This window comes from Polyodon spathula, chromosome 4 (assembly GCF_017654505.1).
Source record: "Polyodon spathula isolate WHYD16114869_AA chromosome 4, ASM1765450v1, whole genome shotgun sequence".
NCBI classification, from domain to species: domain Eukaryota; kingdom Metazoa; phylum Chordata; class Actinopteri; order Acipenseriformes; family Polyodontidae; genus Polyodon; species Polyodon spathula.
Window position 1 is genome coordinate 92,596,441 of NC_054537.1, and position 24,092 is coordinate 92,620,532.

The following is a 24,092-nucleotide window of genomic DNA, read 5'->3' on the forward strand; positions in this document are numbered from 1 at the left end:
ATGCATATCTCATATACCAAAACCAACTTCATCTTTTGTTAGTATTGAGCTACAGAAGGGGAACTGGAAATTATAAAAACAAAAGGTATGGCTCAGAACTACCAACAGAGTTGTATTAACAACAAATAAAACTGCATAAGTTTGTCTCTAGAAATTTTACAGCATCAGGTGGAATACATTCATATCTAAGAATTACATTTAAAGCATGCAAAAAAAACCAAAACATATTATGCACTAAAGGCATCTGTGTTTATTAATCCGCTATAAACCACAAAGTAATTAACAGCAACACATGTACACAAATACAATAGGCATCATTACTGTGGACACTAAACTGCTGTTCAACAAAGTGATCCACTACCAAAAGTCCTGCCATTTCACTTATAATTACAGTATGTTTTCATAAATTCTGAATAAATAATATATATATATATATATATATATATATATATATATATATATATATATATATATATATATATATATATATATTTCATTTATGTATTTAACTACATACATGATATTATCTGTATAGATTGTATTCACTAATTACAATTTTTTGCACAAATGATCCTTCACAAGGAGTGGTGAAGATTCAGAATTGTATGACCTTGTACATAATTGACAGAGGACTGTTTATTAATGTTAACTTATTGACACATGTTGTCCAAAAAAACAATAACCCCTTTGATACTGTAATAGTGCTATTGCCTTTGTTACTTTATGAACTGTGTGACTTACAAGTAAGATAACTATTCAGTAGTGACTGCAGTGGTGATGCCAGGGAGAGGTGAGAGCATGGTAGAGTTTTAGAAATGAGCTATGGTTTGTCAATTCTTAAAAATGTGGAATGACCCTTGATTCTTGATTGCAAATTTAGAAGAAAGGCAAGGACAGATAACTTTCTACTTGAGCCTGCAGTACATTTGGATAAGTTTTGGTTATCTATACGGTGAAACTATTTTAAAAGTTGACCTTATTGCATTATTATTATACTGTAATCTATACATTACAGTAAGTAATATAACTATATATAATAGATACATTTATTTTTTGTCAAATCCACATCCAGGCCAGTGTGTTTTTCCCCATCAGTACTAATATATCATAGACTGTTAAAAAACTGGCATGACCTTTGGAGGATTACAAAAAAAAAAGGGTCTCCAAAAACAGAAAACATAAATAAACTTGTTTCTATACATGGAAGTTTACCCAGGTAAATGTGCATGGTAATTCTGCAGTTTAGTATGTTTGTATCGTCTGTACCCTAACCATGCTTTAAGGTGCTTTATTTTAACGTAACTAAAAGCCTGTAAACATTTAAGCATGCAGTTTCACATATGAGCAGCTAGCTGAATCTACCCCAGTGAGAGGCATGCGTAAAACAATAGGCACAAACTGAAGTCGTAAATCAGGAACAAATGATAACACATCAACGGTATATCAACCTTCGATACTAAAGTTGTTTGAAACAAACAGTCATAACTAAACTACCGCAGCAGGGATGAAACTAAGTTACAGGAGTGAAAATGACTTCATCGTGACTTCATCTACGAAGCCATAAAAAAAAACTACTAAAAGTCAAGATACAAAAAAAAAAAAAATCAATGATACATAAAAACCTGTGTGTGTGTGTGTGTGACATTCTCGCTGTCTGTATGCTGTGTACAGTATGGTAACAACTGGCAATTCTTGAATATAATTTATTCACAGTGAGTATATAAAATTACACTGAGAGTCCCCTGGTAATTTTGAGTTTACTAAAAACATAAATTCATGAAACCAGTCTGCAGCAAAACTACTCTTTCAGTCCTTTCTTGGAGCGTCTTAATTTATTTCCATGGGTGTCTCCCTCCCCTTAACATTTATGAAAAATAAATACAATAAAAAAAAAACTCCACCCCCAAGCCAATCTATCTGCCACCCCTTTACCTCCCCTCTTCCAGGATCCTGGAGTCCATACTGAGTGACAGAAAATATGACATGATCTTTTTTCTGTAAATACATTTTGGACACTGAGAAAACTACATATGCCTATAAAACTATATAAGCCTGCATATTTCTCTTGCTAACTAGAGCACTAATTATATACCTTGCCAACTGACTCCTGTTTTCCAGCATTATAGGTTTAAAATAAAACATTCCTTTTCATCGAAACAATTACCATTAATCAAAACACACTAGGAGCTTGTACCAGTCAAGTCCAACCTGCCACTGTGCCCAGCAATATATCAACCTGTCTGTTGTCAAACATGCTAAACAAACCTAAACACAAACACTTCACTAAAAACAAGTGAAAAATTGCTTGCTTAGTGAAATTTCTTATTCAAATTGCATTCAAAGTAATCCTTTCTTTTTCTGTATTTTAATTTCTGGTACTCAATCATCATCCGGCAGACAGGTCTGTGGCTTCACTAGTTTCAGAATTACTACACAGTGTTTGTGTAACACTAAATGCAAATCTGTACACAGTAGGACCCCTTTCCAGTAAGGGACGGATTAGTGCAGATTCTGCCCTTTAACGCAATTAAACACAACTTAATTTTCTGCAAAATATAGCTTCATTTTGGTGGTTTGTTTCTGTGTAATTTCATAGTTCACTGTTTACATTTCTAAACAACATGCAATGTTTGTTATGCAGTAGTACCTGCACTGGAAAGTCCAGAATTTGGGTCAGACATTTTGTATTTCAATCATTGAATTGTTTGTAGTACATTTCAAGGGGTAGTTTGCCCGTTGTATTTTTTTATGATGTCTGTACAATCTGTTTCTGTCGGGATTCGGTTTCCACTGTTTTCTCATGTCTAGATTATTGACACCCCTTCTTTTATTTATGGAAGCATTAATCTATTAATCAATTCATATATATAAATCATTATACCTAAATATTATCATGCACTTGCAAAAAGACATTTTTATGGTACAAAGTGGCAAAGAAATAGCAAGAAAAAAACAAAACGCGTCAGTAATTTGGTAAATATGTTGCATCTCCAACATCTGCTGTTAAATACCAGCTGGTGGAGTTGATTAAAATTACCTCCAAGTTGTTATTATAAAGACGCCTGGGCAGCTCTGTTGTATTAATGGGTTATTGAATGAGTGAGGAAAACCTTGGCCAGCTGATGCATTTTTATTACAGATAAACCTTACGATGGGTAATCATAGAACTTTAACAACTGGAGCAAGCACAAAGAGAAGAAAAAACACAAACGTACAAAGCCTGTTAACTAGAATAACTGTCAGTGAACTGCTGATCAGGTTTTAATTAGAAAACACACACTGCATTAACCACTTAGTGGTTGTTTTGTACATCTCTCCCTTCCTTCCCTCTACGTTACTATCTGATTTGTTACACTTGGGAGATGTAGGTGTCATGAGTTTCTGTGTATCATTTAACTCCGTATCCTTCTGTGCGGCACACACATAGCCATGTTCATTCTTGATTTATTCAGGTTTCTTAAAAAACCTGAATAAATCAAGGAGTATTAAAATACTCCTTGGTATTCCACATGACTGTAAACCACAACAAATTATAATGTGCTAAACCGCTGCTGTATATAAAAAAAACAAAACAAAACAAAACAAAAAAACCTCTTATAGGAAGATTGCAAAGTGAGACTGTCAAAAAAGTAGCCTGTCTGGAAGCAAATACTAGATACACTCAATACTATAGCACTACAGTATGAAGATAGCTAGTGACACAAACTCATCTAACAACGATTAGTTTACAAAAGGTTACAAAAAAAGTAAGTATTTCTACTCCATTATAGGCTGTCGTGGATTGTGAAAATTCTCTTCATTCTCTAAACAATTAAGTTAGGGTATGGAAATGGAAACTTTATTTAATGTTGCTTTCTGGAAACAGATTCAGTTGTAACACTCAGATACATGTTTTTAATAAAAACAGCATCATTATTTTAAAGTAACTGAGGCTTTCCTGTGAATCATTTGTGGTTAGCATTCACTAAACTGCAAAGCTTCACCTCTGAGAAGTTCAAATACCTTTAAATGTACGTACACTGCAAAATTACTGTGAATGTTAAATAGATATATTTATATTCTAGTTTCTAAAAATATGTAATCTTTGAGAAAAAAAGGTACAGTATTACTTAAATATGATGAATAAAACATCACAAGACAAAAAATAAATAACAGCAGAATAACTTCTACAGCAATTAGTATGCTAAAACAAAAAAGTACATATATATATATATATATATATATATATATATATATATATATATATATATATATATTTGTTTATATAAAATTTTTTTAAAATGTTCTTTCTCAGTAAGAAAATTATTATTATTATTATTATTATTATTATTATTATTATTTATTATTATTATTATTATTATTACTACTACTACTACTATTATTTACTAGTTTTGGTTTAAACAAACCATACTGCAGTGTGTCTGACAATAATATATCGTTCAATGTTCTCATTTATGCATGAACATATAATACTGTCAGCTTTCTCAGCAGTATTATTACATTAGTCAAAAAAATAGATGCATTGCCCTGACAAGTATAACAATTTTGCAGTCTACTGCATAATAATGTACAGCACATGATCAATACATTTAAATGTTTTACTAAATCTTTGTTATTAATTTGTTTAACACCAAACCTTCATTGACTTCTTCCAAGAAAATAATGTAAAGAATTAGGGTTCTGACAAATACCTGAAAACAAGATAAGGATGGACTGCTGCTCTATAAAACATAACAAAAAGCACTCACATTCCATAAATCTGTGGAGCTATTTCTAGCCTGTTTAGGTGCATGTAGAGTTCAATGTCATGTTTCTTCAGCAGCTGGTCCTGAATCCGATTAACTTTTGTTACAATTGCAACAGAGGGCCCTGTGTCTTGTGGCCTGGCAAAGGGTATGCTTGTTACCATCTCTTCCTTTCCCTGAGGAAAAACATGTTCATTTAGGCACTTTGTACTTGTCTGCACACTACACAAAGCACATAAACTGAAGATGTACGAGACGGGGAAAATATTTACATCAAATTTTGAAATGCATTTCCTTTTACCGCAGGCATCTACAATTTAGTATTGATAGCAGTTACAAAACTTCAACCTCAAACATGAGGACGTGGCAGTGAAAGAAGGTGGCTTTATTTTTATTCTTACAGGACTGTGTGGACATCACTGGGGTGCTTTGGGGCGTGTTTGGCATGACAGGCATTACATACATTTAATTTGATTGATTTGTTAATCCTTTAAAAACGTCATTTTGATCACGATCCTTAACTTACAGTAGGTAAGAAAGGAATTGCAGATGATCAAATGCATGGTAGTACACTGGGTACACATTCAGGACAGTGGATTGTTTGAAAACATATTTAAGATGTATTCATGGAAAGATGTTAATAGGGTAAAATTAGTTCTTATAAAGTTCCTTTAGCAACCTACACTCATGGCCACAGCTTCACGTTTGAAGTCAAAGTCTGGTCTTTGATAGCCCTTCAATTGGCAATTTACCAAGGTACAAACTAAAGATTGTACAGCTGTGGCCAACAGTTAAATACGAACATCATTTATATATTTTATTTAACATCATGTAATCAAAGAAACTGCAACATGATTTGCAAATGTCTAACGGAAGCCATAACAGTAGTATTATATTTCATGCAAGATTTCGAAATGTCACATTTATGGAAAAAAAAACAATGCGGTAAAGTAATTCAATATGTTAATGTAACATTTTTCAGCAGGTTTTATACAACCTTATGAGTAAAATTAGTTAATTCTATAGTGTGATGCAAAACTTTTGGCCAGAGCTGTATGTTACACCTGTATTGTTTAACGTTGATGAAACACAGTGCCAGAGATGTAAGCAATCAGTACTGCGTGAAATCTTCAGCTTGATAACTATGAAGTGTCCTTTGAAGAGTCAAAGATAACAATGGGAATGCTGCTCACAACCAGTTACCAGCAACCTAACACATAATTTACTTCAAATTAAGTAATGACTAAACACATGTAAAGACAAGCCCCAAGAAAGTGTTCATCAACTCAGTTTCAGTTGTCAAAGTGTTAAAACATTTTTTTCCTTTCCACAAGGTTTAAGAGAACATTATCTAAAAGGAAGGAAATACTGTGTCATTACTTACCCTTCGAATGTCACGCTCAAAATTTGAAAACCACGGTTCAGCAGTTTCCATGATCTGTGAGAACATTGCACTAAGGAGAGAAAATAAGAAAGGGACATATGATCATGTAACATCTCACAGTTAGAGAAGTTTGAGTGACATTCGTGCATTTGTTTAACTGCTTTTATACAAAGCCTACACTTTCCCAGAAGAACACACAAAACATAAAATGTCAATAACCGTTGTTTGCAATAAACTTTTATTAAATATATTGCAAAACTCCAAAAGGATATAATCTGAAATAACACATTTCAAAGATTTGTTTCCCATGTTAAGTATCCATATTGAAGCAACTTATGCAATTAAGCAGACAGATAAAATAAATACTATGACTTGTTGATCGTCCACAAAAACAGTTCTCTATCTCATTTAGTTTGAACAAATATATTTCATGGGGCAGAAACCAGGGCTGCAAAAGAAAGCGAGTGTTTTGCAACTTAGGATTTGAGGCTCGGCATCTAGAGCAGGGGAGAGAGAGAGAAAAGGATGGGCCGGACTCCAATCGAGAGAGCCCTCCCTATGGAGTTGACGCTGGCCCTATCGGCCTCCAGGCCCCTGAAAACTGACTTCTTGGACAGTCATTATAGGCTCGGCCTTGCGACTGGGTCCCAGTTAGCGACCGGGGTCGACCCTCAGAGGACAGAACGGCTCATACGAAGCCTTGAAGTAAGGAAGAAAGAATCTGAAAGAACACAAATAATTGTTAATTATGAGACTCGAGCGCTAAGATTAAGAGGGCCCTCTCTTGTGAGGCAAGATATATAGCGCATGAGCTGCGAAAGAATAGTATTGCCGGTGATCGCTTCTGACCACAGGAAGAAACTGCGGACTTACTGGAACTCCAGGTCAGGGAAGTGAGACTCACTATCCCCCCAGAGGGGACCGATACAGTGGCACGTGGCACATGATAACAGTGAGGAGGAGGAGAGAAAAAGCAAAATGCAAGATAAAAGAGCTGAGCTGTGACTTTGCTTAAACTGGGAGTCAGTGATGACAGACAGATGGAATTAGTCAATGATGACAGCAGGTGAAATTAGGAAATAGCATAGCCCTGGTTTAAGCCCCCCGAACTCCACAAGTTAACATTTATGTGATCCATTAAAGAATGTAAAATTCATATTAACATAAAAAAAAACAATTAAATCAGAAAAAAATCGATTAGGTAATTATGTTTTTAAGGATTTGCTAGTGGCCCGTGTATAACATAAATAGTATCATTTATTTTTTATTAAACTTACTAGGCATCATGTTCATGAAAATCAGGGTTTAATAGGGCTTTCATTTCCTCACTGAAACACAAAAACATGTGTGAGATATGCCTTCTGAACAGCCACATATGCTTTATTTACTATTTAAAAAACTGTTATAAAAATACATTAAATTATCATAATTTAATATACAACAGCAATAATAACAGTAATAATAATAATAATAATAATAATAATAATAATAATAATAATAATAATAATAAACTTTACTATACAGGAAACTGTATAAGCAACAAAATAATATTTACATAATTAACATACAAATCTCTTTAAATTCTCAGAATGGCATGTGTTATTTGAAATATCATATAAATACACAGTGAGTGGCCAGTGTAATAGTAGAACAAAAAACAAAACTGTTTGATATGATAATTCCATACATTTGATTCAGCACTTTCAATCACAGTCTTCCCAGCATCTATAAGACAACACTGTCATAATTCAACAGTAGAAAATTAAAACATAGTCAAGAAGAACTTGCCTTGGGTTTCCAGTTTCACTGGCATGTTTAAAAGCTTGGTGGTCACAGTGCAGGATGAAGACAATGGGAGCTAGCAGTTCATGCATGCCCTAACAAGGATTTAGATAAGACTCGTTAAATACTACAATACATGCTTGTGTCTGTTACACAGTAAAATACACTGCCCTTTTAAAAAGAAAACCAATTATACTGCATTCATGTCAAGTCATCCCTTTTTAAAGGCAAAGGAAAAGATTAATACTTCAAGATGGTTTGTGTAATGGTCCCAGAGGATGCATGGTAGTTGCAATTGTGCCAGGGGCAATTTTAAACAGCTTAAATGAGAACAAAGCATGGTTTAACAAGTGGACAATCTCAACTGTCATGTACAAAGACCTTACAGAAAGACAGCACTGATATTACACACTCTCATAGTGCAGTTTTACTTCCTGGAGTGTTGAAAGAGTTAAACAATGTCGATGAATGGAGAAACTTTCTTTTGCTTTCTTATTGTACTGTATATTAAGTAACCCTGTAAGATCAAGATATACAACAACATATGATGTTCTTGTACTTACTAAACTGTAATTTGGCATAAACATATTTGTTCCATGAAACTAAAATAAACAAAAAATAAACACAATATTTTATATATATATATATATATATATATATATATATATATATATATATATATATATATACATATACACACACTCACACACACACACACACACAACACACACAAACACACACACACAAATATTGTATTGTTTAGGATAGTTTATTTTTTTCATAAACTACAGTACACACATTCAACCATGTACTTGACTCTATTGGGGGAAAAAATGTCATATTAAAATCTATCAGTTAAACTTATGAAAAACCTATGGAAAATGTGCTTTCTCTGAGCATAAATACAGTAGCGAGTTGCTGTTTATGCTTAGGTAGTAAAGAATGGTACATAAAAAGCATTAATAAAAAAAAAAAAAATGCTGAACCCCAAGATTAAAGTAGAAAGGGTTACTGGAAGAAATGTTTTAGTAGTAAATGAGCAAGTTAGAAGAGCTAACAACTCTGTAATCCTTTCCTTAAAAACAAGGATATGCCAGAACAAACACAGAAATTACAAAGGGTTCAGGGTGTTCTAGGCATCTCTGTTCACTTGTCTAAATTCAGTGTAAAACACCAAATGCATCCAGAAAAATGATCTTTCTCTTTCCAGTGACGTGCAATGTACACAAATGCCTTTGCTAGGGCTTTCTTGTTTTTCATTTAGATAGAAACACTTGATCTCCACATTTTGTTCTGCCTCACTTTCCATTCTTCGTAAAGTGCCTCAGCGGTCTGTGTGAGAGAAAGTCGCTGTTTCTCAGGTATTTTCATGTGTGCAGCAGTCCTTCAGTATAGCAGCCAGACAATTGGGGTGAGAACAAAAAAATCATAAACTGCCTCAATGCCTGCCCCTAATATCCAGATTTAAAATGTCACAGTGAATTTGAACACCCCACGTAAAGATTGTAGATATATTTTTTTAGTTACTTGGCAGGATCATTTTGTTCTTATAAAATAATGGATTACTATTATTTTTTATTATTTAAAATAATAATGAATACTAGAAAAAATCAGCGTAGTAAAAAAAAAAAAAAAAAGGTTCCATTATAGGAACCACAGCCTTCAAACACAGCAGTCATGTGACCAAAAAATGTGACCTTCATTTCCAGCGTTTCATTATGGGGTAAAAGCCATCTACTCCAAATTTCTAAATTCTGATGGGCTTGTTAGAGCAAAACAAGTGTGTTTCCTGAAACGAACACTTGACAATATAGGGTTAAGTTAATGCTGCCATAAAATGTATAATATTTGTGTTTGGGTAAATGCAAAAATGAACATTTAAAACACAACCATGATTGGCTTACACCTGAGTAACGTTTGAGTACCTGCTTATAAAGTAACTGTTCATTTTCACGAGCATAACAGAACAGAATGTCTGTAAGCATGTCTCGAACACTTTCTTGCTGGAAATACTGCATTTCAGGAAACCTGCAACAGAAGAAACACGCTGTAATACAATAGGTCACCTGTCCAGATATCAGAGGTCATATCACAAGCTTGAACTTCTGTACTATATAGCAGGAACTTGCTGGTTCTAATTGGATAATGCAAAACTAATCACATATTGGTTATTTTTGCAGTATCCACTCAGAATCACCATGGTTTCTGTTCATCCTACTCAAATTAATATATATATTTTTTAATTTTATTTTTTTTAAACATAACCACTTCTGCTTATTGCTCATGAGCTTGCTATAGATTAACAAAACAAAAGGAAATTATGTTTATGAAAGTATTTTGATTATGTGGTACACAGTATATAATTATTATATATATATATATATATATATATATATATATATATATATATATATATATATATATTATATATTTTTATAATATATATCCAATATTTTCAGTAATATCTTAAAAATCCATCCATCAATACATGTTTTTCAGTTAATCTTAAAAAATACCAAAATGTTTCAGATGATCAGTGCATTTCTCTTCAGAATAACGTTTCAGAGTACTAGGCCCCAAACCCCCACCTGGTTTAATACTCACGTTCTCATGACGTCTTGGTGAACCATCCCCCGCAGTTCTTTATCTTGGAAGAATTTGTTCCAAAGGCTCTAGGGGATTTTTTTATTTATTTATTTTTTTCAGAAAAATTAAAAACAATGTTTTTCAGACATCTCAGTAACTAGTATAACAATCAATAATGCTCATATTTAAAACATGTATTTTCGGGGTCTTTTACTAATTACAAAGTTTTACATTTTAAACCGTGGTTATTACGAAAACACATCAGCTGCATTTTGACACCTTGAAAACAATTCACCTGTTCAGAACTTATTCTAAAACAAAGGGGCTGACGTAAGGATAGGTGCAGTGCAAACAATTGCGGCTGCAAAATCCAAATTGCCTAGCGGCCAGGCAATTATTTTGTACTGCAGCCTATGTAAGCTTAAGAGCAATGCAAATTACTCAACATGCACAAAGTGTTGTAAAAAGTTTTGAATTTAAGTCAAGGGAAGTAATGTTAAAACTGTACAATGCATTAGTATGACCTCATCTTGAATATTTGTTATGTCCGTGTTATCTCTGTAATGCATGGGGCTTTGAGATACACCCTTCTTTTTCTGGTTTTATTTGGCTCCTATCGGTCTCACTTGGCCATTGAAAGGTTTTACTGTCTTTTTCTGGCATGTCATATGCAGACAGGCTAAAAGAATTTAATCTATTCAGTCTTGAACAACGACGACTATGCGGTGACCTGATTCAAGCATTCACAATTCTAAAAGGTATTGACAATGTCGATTTCGACCTGAAAAAAGAAACAAGGACCAGGGGTCACAATTGGAGATTAGACAAAGGGGCATTCAGAACAGAAAATAGGAGGCACTTTTTTACACAGCGAATTGAGAGGGTCTGGAACCAACTCCCCGTAATGTTGTTGAAGCTGACACCCTGAAATCCTTCAAGAAGCTGCTTGATGAGATTCTGGGATCAATAAGCTACTAACAACCAAACGAGCAAGATGGGCCAAATGGCATCCTCTCATTTGTAAACTTTCTTATGTTCTTATAATGACCCACAGTCATTGAGGGTCACAATTTAGTGGCCGTACTTACAGCCCACAGGTGAGGTGAGTTAGGGGTACAGAGAGCAGTAGGTGTTGTATGACATTTGTGGAGCAAATATGTCAGAGGAAGGGCATCAAAGTCCTCTTGCTGCACGGAAAAGAAAAGTTTTCTGATGAGGAGTTGAGTCCTTATGGCTGAGGTCACTCAACATGAAATTTGGAAAAGCCTCAGCCAACATCAGTTATGCTCAGCACTAGATATCTGACCCTGTGGTGGCTTTTACAGAACCACACAAAGATTTTCAATCCTGCAGTGAGCAGTCTGATATCCTGGATGCAAACTGGACACTGTAGATAAATATTATGCAATAACATTATAATATTGTAAAACCGTATTAGTTTAGAAAGTGTTAAAAGAAGCAGAAATATTATTGCAGAAATCAGCGTTAGCGTAAAATGAGACAATTCAGCAAAACTATGGCCTAATTTAACGTGCCTGATAGAGCCCTTTGGAATGTGCTTGTGGAGCCCTTTGGAATGTGCTTGTGGAGCCCCTTGAAATGTGCTTGATAGAGCTCTTTGGAATGTGCTTGTGGAGCCCCTTGAAATGTGCTTGATAGAGCTCTTTGGAATGTGCTTGTGGAGCCCCTTGAAATGTGCTTGATAGAGCTCTTTGGAATGTGCTTGTGGAGCTTGATAGAGCTTTTTGGAATGTGCTTTGGAGCCCCTTGAAATGTGCTTGATAGAGCTCTTTGGAATGTGCTTGTGGAGCCCCTTGAAATGTGCTTGATAGAGCTCTTTGGAATGTGCTTGTGGAGCCCATTGGAATGTGCTTGATAGAGCTCTTTGGAATGTGCTTGTGGAGCCCATTGGAATGTGCTTGATAGAGCTCTTTGGAATGTGCTTGTTGCTGAGTTTCTTATCAGCAGAAGCAACTTAAACCAAATAGGGGCCCCTCGTTTTCAGTTATTATCTGAAAATGATTTCCATAGTACCAGGAAAATATATTTTAACAACCAAGGCAGAACTCATTGACATAAGAAGTGCCCTAAATCCAGGGCTCCTCACCATTATAATCTTTTATCTTAGCAGGTGATAGAGCTCGGGGCCCCTGGGCCAGAGCGGGGTCACACACGTACAGAAATGAAATTGCAAATATAAGTTGACGTGCTATTTATGTGCCAGCTGCCCTACTCCAGCAGCCTTTAGGGCTAGAAACGTTTAGTTTTCACTAAACTAAACTGTATGTGTGCAGTGCAGTGAAACATTTCAGATCTCCCCTTCTTTCTTTTCTCTTTTTCTGCTTGCGTCCTGTTTACTTAGTCCCGCCTCTTTTCACTGCCTATTGGCTTCCGTCTTCGTAAAGGCTGATCTTGACAAAAATTTATACAAACGTGGCAGTTAAAGACATTCTATAACTGGCACATTTACTTTCCAACAATCAAGACTTTCATTTGACAAGCGTTTTGTCCAGCCGCATTATCGTAACACGTAAACGCCTATTATAATTACAGGATGTTAAACCGTCAAAAACCTGACAAACCTCTGGAACATCCAAATAAAAATAAACACAAATCTGGATGTCAAAAATGGAAGGAAAAGAAAAAAAAAACATTTCTGTAAAGTGTGTGTTCTGTTTATTGTGTATTAAGTGGGCTACAATAAAAAAGGAAATGCGCTAAAATCATTTAGTTTTAATTAAAAAATAATATCACTATTGTAACGGTGCGTTCAGGCAAGACGCTGAGAGGCTGAGAACTCTCCGAGCTGCGGCAGCAGCAACCGGTGGGGGAGTGGCCGCTGGACTGTGTGTGTGTGTGTGTGTTGTATTGTTTATTGGTTGTTTTCGGTCTGTGTTTTTATCAGTTATTTTCAGTGCCTTTTTTGAATAAATGTATCCAAATGTTTATTATTTTTATGTCAGCTTGTCTCCTACCAGGTCTGCCAGAACTGTATTTAGGCAGCGCGGTGACCTGGTTGTGGGTTCTGTCGTCGGTTCCAGCCTGCTGCTTTAAACTGCATTCCTGACTGGCGTCTTTGTTACACTATTTTACACAGTAAAGTAATGTATAAAATACAGCAGCATATTTTATTTGGTGTTATCAGTTGGCTAAAGTAAAAAGAAAGTGCACTACTGGAGGCAAGTGGAGAGAACAATCCATCCCAAACAAGGTGACCCTGGGTTTGAATATGCGGGGTCTTTTCCGTTTTGCCCTTCCCCTCCAAAGCTTTCCCTGCCTGTCCTTAACAAGAGCCAAGTGTCACTGCATCAGGAAGTGTGTGTACCACAGCAGCCATCCTGCCAATAACAGGTCTCTGAAAGTGTGTGGTTTTATACAGCTCTTAATTACTCGCATCTACAATGGTTTTCACCTTGTCAGAGGAGGTACAAAGTTTTTGGAGGGTCAGCAATTGCCCAAGTGCAAGGCAAAATCCTTACATCTCATTATAATGTTTGCGGCCACTTAGTATTTCCAGATCCCACCCAATTCCATGCTCTTTTCTTAATTTGAATACATTTCAATATCATTTAAATGGATTAATGATGGCAAAGTGCTACTCTGATAGCGAGTGCAGAACCCATGGTGAAAACCATGCTTTACATATGCCGCTTTTTTTGTGACCGCTAAAGCCCAACTTTACGTCAGCCAAACACGTTTTTTGGCAGCAATGTAGGTATTTTGCAGCCACAAATCATTTTGCACATATCCTTACATCAGCCCATGAATATCCTACACAACTATTCTGAACATCTGAATATTTGACTGTTAAAATTATACTGCATTTTTAAATCAAGTGTCTCTCTTTGCATTCACTCTGCTTTTACAATGGATGCACTTGATTGAAGTGGAGGCTGGACCACCCATTTACAAGTACAATCTGTTTTTGTTGTGTTTTAAACAAATACTGGAAATAACCGGCACGGCTCAATCTATCTTAATTGGATTAAGCACAATTGCAGAACTGTAAGAACTTGCCCTGCAGATACTGGAGATTATCATTTCTGATACTGACCATTACATAGAGATTTCTTAGATCATTGAAAAGTCTGTTTTTCTTATATATATATAGTAACACATACATTACATTAGACTTGATATACTTTTCAATAAATTGAGGTTATTAAGGTTAGAAAAAAATGAAAACAAGTGAAACTCACCCCCTCATCCTGAGATAGTGGATTGTTTACAACCAAGTCATGCTTTCCAGCAGCCTTACGAGGGTTAATTATATGCTGCGGGGAGGTGGGGGGGAGTGTGTAATATTAGACATAAATACAACTATAAAGATCTAAAAAAAAAAAAAAACTTTCAATAAATATTTTCATACTTACAGTTTGTTTTATCTTATCATACAGGGCTCTCAACTCCACTGTCTTATTCATCCATTGGCTTTTGTCTTCAGGAAGAGCATCGAGATAAAGCTGTCAACAGTTACAAAAAAGAAAAAAGTCACCACAGTGATGTCAAATGTGTTTAGCTTTTTAGTTGTTAATATGATTGCTGCAGCTCAACTGCACAGTAAACACTCGAATCTCAAACGAAACATATCATACAAAAAAAAACAACAGACAAAAATGACAAAACAAAACAGCACACAGAGACATTCTGTACAAATACAGAGAGACATACTGCTGTTTTTGTAAACATCTGAATGTTCATTAATAGGACTCATTGCTATGTTCCCCCAGCTGTTCGGATGAACGGGCTTCTACTGTATGAAACTCTTAGTTCATTCTTAACTGTTGCTGACATTAAACAGTGCATTCCGGCACGTTTTTGGGGGGCTTGAGCACTGATATTGTAACATTTCATGTTTAGGAAGTAGTACTCATGGAGGTGGTGTTGAATTCTGAAAATGTTTGTTTGATTTGAAACTACAGAGAATTCCTGTGAAATGGTGCTTTTGGCTGATTTACTTTTGCTGCGCCAATACCCTAAAAACACTTAAACTATCTTTTCTTTACAGAGAGTCTGGCAGTTCTCGTGCTTCGATGATAACTTGGAGTGAGGAACTACCGTTCTTCTCAATAAATTAGTGAGTTAAAAACCCTTAGTTTAGTCCAATTGTTCAAATTATTGTATATATGTTTTTAACATGTGTCTTAAATGCAATACAGTGAGGAACAGGCAGAGAGCATGAAAGTAGTTCTGTTGTTAGGAGACAAGTGCATTGACGGCTTACAATAACTTGGCAGGTGCAAACCCACTAGAATACAGCCTGGCTCTACCCCAGCGTTTTCTTTTTTAAATAAAAAGACACTGGCAAAACGCTTTGATTTGTTCTTTCTTTTTGTGTTTTGTCTTGATTATTGATTTGCTGCCAAGAAAGCAGTGATGTTCCTAAATGTGGCATTTCCACAGTCTAAGCCATTCTTTTTGATGTTATTAGTGCACAGGACATTCAGTATGGAAAATTGTTTTTAACTAGTGGAGACTCTCAACATGCAATATTCCGAGTGTTGTTGAATTATAAGAATATCTGCACTTAAATAAGGTTGTTAAAGTCTACCAAACAAGGGTTTTCATCCATAACTGCCCCTACCTGTAAATGTAATAATTCAGCAGGCTTTAACATAGCAATCTGACACATTATCATGGTTCCCAATCGTTAAAAAAAATATGTTTGTTTCCTATAATATATTGGACTTGACACATATTGGCAAGTATTAATGTACTTTTAGATGCACATAAGGGACTCTTTTGTGCAAAACAAACATTTCTCAGATCTGCACTCCTCATCAGCTATGGTGAAGGATCTTCAGCCATAAAATACACGTCATTTTTAAGGGATTATACTCATTTAGTACAAATGTAATAAGAAAAAAGTGTGTTTTAGAAAGTTCTAGAAATGCGTTCGAGTTCATCTTTGCCCTTGCCCTATAATAACCCCATATCTTATATAACTTGTTTTTGTCACGTTTATATAACTTGTTTTGGTTAGAATGTTCTAGGGAAAGGAATAGTTTATTCAGAGGGCCGAGCCTCGAGGGAGTGATCTGGCCAATTACTCTCTCGCATGCAAAAGCCTAACTTGGTAAGTTATAAAGGACGGGGTTCTCCTCTGCTCTGATGAGAGTCAGCCGTGAGGATTAGCGTGCAGTCCTGCTCGGTAATTTCTTGGAGACAGCTGCTTTCTCTTACCAGGGTCGAAGGGCTCTCCCGATCCGCTTGGAAGGGTAAGTATTAGTTCAGTTGTGTCTCATGGATTGTATTGATCTGTGATTAATATAATCTTTGTATGTAACCTTGTTTGGTTGTGTCCCGTTAGGGATATCGTTATTCGCAGTATAGCATCTGTGTATGTAACTGCGTGTGTGTGTGTGTGTGTGTGTGTGAAATAATAAAGGACCTTTTAAAATTACTCTGTGAAGTAATTGTCTTATTTACTTCCACATCAACTTCCTTTTAAATTTAAAGTAATTAAATTTCACACAACAACAATGGATTAGTCTGTGCATGTAGAAGATAGATAATAGATTGCATATATTTTAAGTCCACCCCTCTTTACAGCACCCCTCCTTACAGAAAAGGTAGGTAAACCTTTTGAATTTTAGCTGGGGTGTCAATTTTTCTGACATCGTCTTTCACCTACAGATCATGGCCACTTCATTAGGAACACTCCCCAAATGTTTTTGTTTTTTTTGGATGAATTCAAAGTTGCTTCTTCTCATAATAAGGTATACAAGCCATTGAGTGACAATCTAATACATGTGCCCCAGTGTCTGACTGCAGCTGGGACTACCTTTGTGGTAAACCTCCTGAAAGACAACTGCTAAGCAGTCTGTATGCTATCAGACGCAGCTATAAACCATCAGGGAAACCTCTGAAGCAAATGGTAAGGTGTGATAGGCACCACCCATTACATCAATGACATCCAATATATGAAAGGAAAGAACCACCACTATCCAACCAGTAAGCCTTAGCAATGGAATGTCATGAGGTGCCAATGTAATGAATGCTAGACAAGAATGACGTTAAACAGGTCTAAATTGAAATGGCTTGAAATTTTCACTGTCAATTGCACACATTTATATATTTTAGAAATACTTTTCCCAGCTCACAATTCATTGAAGTGGGCTAAAAATAAACAAAAGTCCCTCTGACTGGCTATCTCTCTTGCTGTTTGACAAACTGTTGTGCGATACGATAACTGAACTTGAGTTTTAGAAATTTGGAATAAAGTATGTACCGAATACAAAGTCACATGTCATTAATATAGAAGCCATATCACGTCAAATGTCAACGTGAAAAGTACTGTTAGATTTTCTAAGGGGAGTAACATTAAAAAGTAAAAATACAAAGACAGCATAACAAATTATTTATGAGCTGTTGAAGAAACAGCAGCAGAAGCGGATTCACAAGAATTTACACAAATTTACAAGTTCCTCTGCTGAAAAAAAAAAACATTTGGTGACTGAATACAGAGTGACACCCATGCTAAAAATGACACTGTCGCCCATCATAGTTTCAGATAAAACTGACAAACCTTTTCTGTAATTGGGGTACATCCAACTCAAAAAGCAAGGCTCTGTTTGAAACTGGCTCATAGACTAGATACAGTATCTTAGATGGCTAATTTAGTCTGAGTACAACAACAAACATGAGCAAACTACTATCCCAGTCACAGACATATCTTCACAAGGTGGACATCCAGAGTGCATAGTAATTTATCTCAGAAGAATGCAAGAGATGGTGATGGAAAATGAAGGACCTTCTGGTCTAAAAGTAGGCAACACCTTAAATGGATTTCATAATGCACTGCTGCGCGTTATCATTCAGGCACAAATTAACAAAAACAACAACAAAAACCTAATCAACCAGGTGTGCGAAAATACACAAGCGTTAAAAGATTTAAGCTTAATCTGAATTTTTTTAACTTGAAATTGCATTCATTTAAAATATAGTTATTGCAAAGTGAGAAATCATACTCCCTCACAGATGGTGCATAAATTATCAAGTAATTAAAATGATCTTTCTCAAATATTGAATATCCTCCACAGACCAGCTGGAAATCGCAGAGAATACACAGGTTCCAAGGTATTGTTCAAGGGCATGGCGACCAGGATGCAAGTCAGTGGAGGCCTGTTCCTCAACCATGCAAGGGGCTTCGCTTTCTTTTCTTGCTTCACTGCCTGTTTCTTTCCCCAGGCATGAGAGGCAGTTTGACCCCACTACAAAGTTGTAACTTACTAAAACATGTTGCCTAAAAGCTAGTAATTAATCTGATATACTTGAGAACATGTGCACCATATAGTGTATCTCCCAATAGATATCAAACGTGGGCTTAAACCTAGTAAAAAGGCAAAGCTCCAACCCATATACTATAGGAAACGTATACTTACAGTTAATATAAGTGAGGTTCATACATTAGGATGAACTCTAGAGACACCTGGGCTGTTGAGATAGGCCTCCTTTCTTATTCTTATTAGGTAAGAGCATTTATTTCATCACCCCCTCCCCCACCCCCCACCAAATAGGTTAGGTACATGTTATTTTATGTTTGTTTCAGAATAAGCAAGTGGATCGGAAAACATAAAAAAAACGTAAAAACGTGCTTTTTGCAAAATAACCGTACATCTCAAAACACACAGTTTTCTGACCCTCCGATTGGCCTCAACCTTTATTTTTTCTAATTACACTCATACGTTAAAAAAAAAAGTTTAACTGCAACCACACTACAAAGACAGCCTGCAATATATTTACATAAACAAGTCATGTTTGGCTGTGCTGACAACCAATACAAAAAAAAATAAAAAATCACGTCATGGAAGTATAGTTTCTATAAATACACACGTTTCACAACACAGTAAAACATTTTCCTGTTAATGTCTTTCTTACCTTCCAGCAAACACTGCGGTACCTGCTGTTCCTCAGCTGCCCATTAATCCCCTTCTGTCGGATTCTAGCCAGGTAATTACAGTTTAAAAATAATTCTTCCCATTCGTTCCTCGAAAAAACAAGAACAAAAAGACAAATTCTGACAAAGAACGGTTTCAAATGTTCTTCAGAATTGGTGGCACTGTCTATGTGCAAGGCAGTGCCTGTAACAAATCTTACCCATTACATATCTGAATTCCAAATTCACACTGTAGTTCCCACAGAAATCAGCTGGTTAAATATCCTCAAAATGATACTTGGATTCTTTAAGCATGTTTTTTTTCTGTCTAGCACTTAATAATCTTAATAATATTAACTTGTTAAAAGCATTTTTAATACAAGTTACAGACTTTGTTTTATGTTTTCAGCTTTAAAACCTTGCATCACATCAACATGGTAAATACATATTTAAATTAGAGATTTATGATTTTTATCATGCTAATAAAACCACTGCTACCATTTTCTAACTGTGATAAAATCTGGATTATTCGTGCATTACCGTGGCTGTTGACCGTGACTTACAACTGAGAATTATTTAAAGAGCCCCATGGGATCTTTCTTGTCCACACTGAAGTACAGTTAAGATATGACTCTGAGGGAAGAGTACTGCTTACAAATGGCACAACTAATCAATTAATTGATTATTGACTGCCGTGGCTTTTATTTAGCGAGACTGAATTAAACATTCATTGATTGAATAATAACCCCATTGCCCTGTTTGCAGCCTCAACCCTCATTATATATATATATATATATATATATATATATATATATATATATATATATAGAGAGAGAGAGAGAGAGAGAGAGAGAGAGAGAGAGAGAGAGAGAGAGAGAGAGAGAGAGAGAGAGAGAGAGAGAGAGAGAGGAGAGAGAGGAGAGAGAGAGAGAGAGAGAGAGAGATAACTTGCATAGCAGCTGCATGTTTTCAGTTTCCAAAACAATATATTCACTACTACGGTAATGATTCATCATTGTTGTTTCTATCAAATCTTACTCATAAATAAGAACATTTTAAAACAACATCTAAAAGGTAAAAGCGTCAGTCTGCCTTAGCATGATCTAGTAATGTGAGGCCTCAATAGACTACAACAATAACAGCGGACTAGATAAACAAGTGAGATGTGTCTCCCAGTCACACACTCACTGGAGGCCTGACACCTGTGCCTCATTAATGTACACCTTAATCTACTCTGCTGGGAAAACAATAGAAAATTAATTGTCCCAAACCATTTGAAAAAATGAAAATAAAATACATAAATAAATAAAACAAAATGAAGTATTTTTTTATTATTATTACATTCTCTTAATCAGAATCACCAATACTGGTTTTACTAATCTGATCATTAATTTTAAATGTGGATTTAACCATTCCAGTGGCAATTTAAAGTGCACAGATGTTGCAATAGCTATCTTAATACAATGCCCCCTAATCCCAAAGGACTTTCCTTAATCTCAAAAGCCATTTTTAGTGTCTTGGGGGGAAAAAAACAAACAAGCTAATTTTGACATAAGTATATGCCTCTGAAAAACCAAAAGGGACAAATATAAAAATATAAAAATATTTTGAACAGCCAGGGGAAAAAAACTCCTGCCCAATATTAATATATATTACACACAAGAGAAATAGAATGTCATCTAATGACCTGGGCAAGGGACTACTTTGTGAATTCCAACATCAACATACTGTTGTCTTGTACATTCTAGTTCAAGGTCTTTTACAAGCATACAAGCGGTCTCTCAACTTTTCGCCAGACACCACAACTGAAATTTCATGTCTGCCAGTAAACAATCTGGAGTCCTGATAGACAACCCACCCAGAGTCTCTGCCTGTGTAAATTCAATTCCTTTACAATGACCACGATGTTACAAATTTCACTTAATTCACATGTACCTAACTTTGACCACAAATATATTTTGTTACATCGGGTTTATACTTCATTTCATGTTTCTAAACCTTTTCTGTTCCCGTTTGCAAGCTTCCAAATATCTTCCTTTAACCTGGCTTGCAATGAAATCACAAACTCATTATGCTCGCCGCCTTTTTTTTTTTTTACCACAGGTGTAGTTCATTTCTTTATCTTTTCTACCCTTTGAGTGTACATTTCGTTGTTGTTATTATTATTGTGGTTTACAATAATGTTTAGGGTTTAGTATTACACTCACTCACACATGGCAATGTTATGCACTTCAGCAGAGAGCATTTAACCACAGAGTTCACTGTTTTCATTACAGCAGGGGAACACCTGTAACACAGGGTTATTGGAGGGGAGTTGATGTCATACTTAGGTAATGGAAAGGCTCATTGTATGTTGTGTGTGTGTGTGTGTTCCCTCATCAGTAAAGTAGTGTGTACAAGTACAGATATGCACCTGCCAAACATAATAAAACCATGACATGTGTGTTTTACACTTACCAAACACAATGCTAATACTGTAGCTGTAACTGATTGAAAAGCATACTATATAAAACCAGATCATAATAGCGATATTTAAAAAGACAAAATCAATATTGTTGACATTTATTCATGTCTGTATTATTTTAAAGAAAACAGAAAGAAAACTGTTCTCAAGTAGAAAATGAAGAGGGGAAAAGGGTAGATACAGTCCGTTCTGAATAATCTGCAAATGCAAGGAAATCTGACTCGTCATTAACTCGTATTAATAAAACAAAGCTCTTTGGAAAATGTTAAGTTTGTTCCACATACAGCCTAATATTTACCCTCCTTCCGTGTTTTCAATCAAGAACAATAATAATCATCAATGTCATCTTAAACTAATGCAAGAGGGCTCTATTGAAACATAGAAACTAAAAAAAAATTGTAAAAGAAAACAAACTGATTAAAACTGTGTTCAGTAGAACACTACTTAAAACACAAAGGATGCTTGATAGATTTGTGAGCTTCAACTAATCAAGGCAAAGCTGTAAAGGTAGGTGTTGATAGAAAAAAACAACTGCCTTTTACACGTTTTATTACAGTGTGCTGAAAATAAGAAAACTGTTCACTTCCTCTTAAGAACATGCAACAACATTTAATCTGCACGCAGAACAGAACTTTGAGGCATAAGCATGAGCCTTTAAGGACTTTTAGGCCATTTGTGACACATTTCAGTTTCTCTTTCAAACTCTAATATCACTTCAAATGGACTGATTAACAATGCTGACAATTAGAGTTGGCTTTACCAAGAGTCCACCCATCTTGTGCAATAAGCATTACTGTACAGCAACTTGCATTTAAAGCTTCTAATATAATACTGTTGTTTCCCAAAGTGATATTAACTGGGTTAAAATCAGTATGACTGCTAAATGTGTCTCTGTGTGTGTGTGACAGTAACCAAAGTGTGATAATAATGAAAGTGATATTCTCAGCTTATTCCCTACTGACTCGTATTGTCTTCTTGTCCGAGGCATTTCAATGTGGTTATGATAGGCAGAAGGTGACATTATCAGAAGTAATGTTAGAAGGGCTTGACTGTATTTTGAAATCACCAGTAATACAGCAGTACAAATACAGAGTTCATAAAAAGACTCAAAATACTTTATAAATCACCACACATTGATACCATTTTACATAACTGGGAACACACATTGTCCCTAATTAAAGCTGTTGCTCTTTGTCCTAATTTGTTTATTTGTTTTTTACAAACCAAATGTAAACGGTTACATAATGACCATAATAGTCAATCAGAAAAAATGACATTACTTAATTTTATATATAATATATAGTAGCATTACAGATTTAATTAAACTGACAGCAATTGTTGCAAAAGCCTGAAAAAGTTTAAACTATTTCTGGCTACAGCATAAATGGTACATCTAAAAATGCAAAAGACAAACTTATATGAAACTAAAGAAACAATATTGAGGTCTCATGATGTTGTATTTTTTAAGAACAAAAGCTTATTTTTCAATGTTGTTTGTGAATCTGTTTTCCCCTTATGTGTCTACACATTCATTAAACCAGGTGTTTGCAACATTTTCAATCACAGTCTTGCTGATACTCCTTCTACTTATTAACAAAACAATTGCAACTGAATCACAAAATACAGTAGCAGAGAGAAGGACTAAAAACAAGCTGCTTACTGCAATGCTTACACACATGCTAAACAATGAACAGTCCACTGGAAGCCTCTTTCTGACTTACCTGTAAGAGATGAATATACCTTCAGACTCGCAAGGGGTAATTGTTCCTCTGTTCTTGACTGATCCCCCTGCAATTCATATATATGAAAAGATTAAAACACGTATAGCAGCGATTTCATTTTAAGATAACACCGTATGGCATTAAAATTGCTTTGTTTTGTAAAGTTTTTGCAAATGACAGTATGTGGTTGGATTTTAGAACTGACACATATAGTATGGTCGGGCAAAATTTTGCTGGTACTCTGTATCGGGACTAGTTTTATTTGCTTTACATGCCCATGCATTCCATCCACTCTTACACAGTCCACTAGCACAAATATTCTCAAATGCAGCCAAAGCAGCCCCCAGTAGCCTCTCTTAATTGCCCGCTATGCTGCTTGCATTCTGATTCCTGATTCTGCTTCTGACGCATTAACATCAATATAATCACTGCATGTTGATTGGCAAAGCTTTTATTCTGATCAGATTTAATTTTGGCATGCGTCACAAATCTCCACCTATTTCATGCTAGTGCTCATTGATTGGTCAACAAC

At 35.4% G+C, this 24,092-nt stretch overlaps 1 protein-coding gene across 7 annotated transcripts in view; it reads right to left on the reverse strand.

The window, feature by feature from the left end:
• LOC121315132 (TBC1 domain family member 5-like) overlaps nt 1–24,092 on the reverse strand; it is a 160,747-nt gene that overhangs the window by 65,286 nt on the left and 71,369 nt on the right. For all 7 annotated transcript variants that reach the window (XM_041249074.1, XM_041249069.1, XM_041249075.1 and 4 more), the window contains 10 exons: nt 23,561–23,627; nt 19,378–19,486; nt 14,871–14,960; nt 14,697–14,771; nt 10,516–10,583; nt 9,837–9,939; nt 7,918–8,006; nt 7,407–7,457; nt 6,130–6,199; nt 4,749–4,921 (listed from right to left, as the gene is read on the reverse strand). In XM_041249074.1, the coding sequence (XP_041105008.1) occupies nt 4,749–4,921; nt 6,130–6,199; nt 7,407–7,457; nt 7,918–8,006; nt 9,837–9,939; nt 10,516–10,583; nt 14,697–14,771; nt 14,871–14,960; nt 19,378–19,486; nt 23,561–23,627 (895 nt within the window). The remainder of the gene's footprint in view (nt 1–4,748; nt 4,922–6,129; nt 6,200–7,406; nt 7,458–7,917; nt 8,007–9,836; nt 9,940–10,515; nt 10,584–14,696; nt 14,772–14,870; nt 14,961–19,377; nt 19,487–23,560; nt 23,628–24,092) is intronic.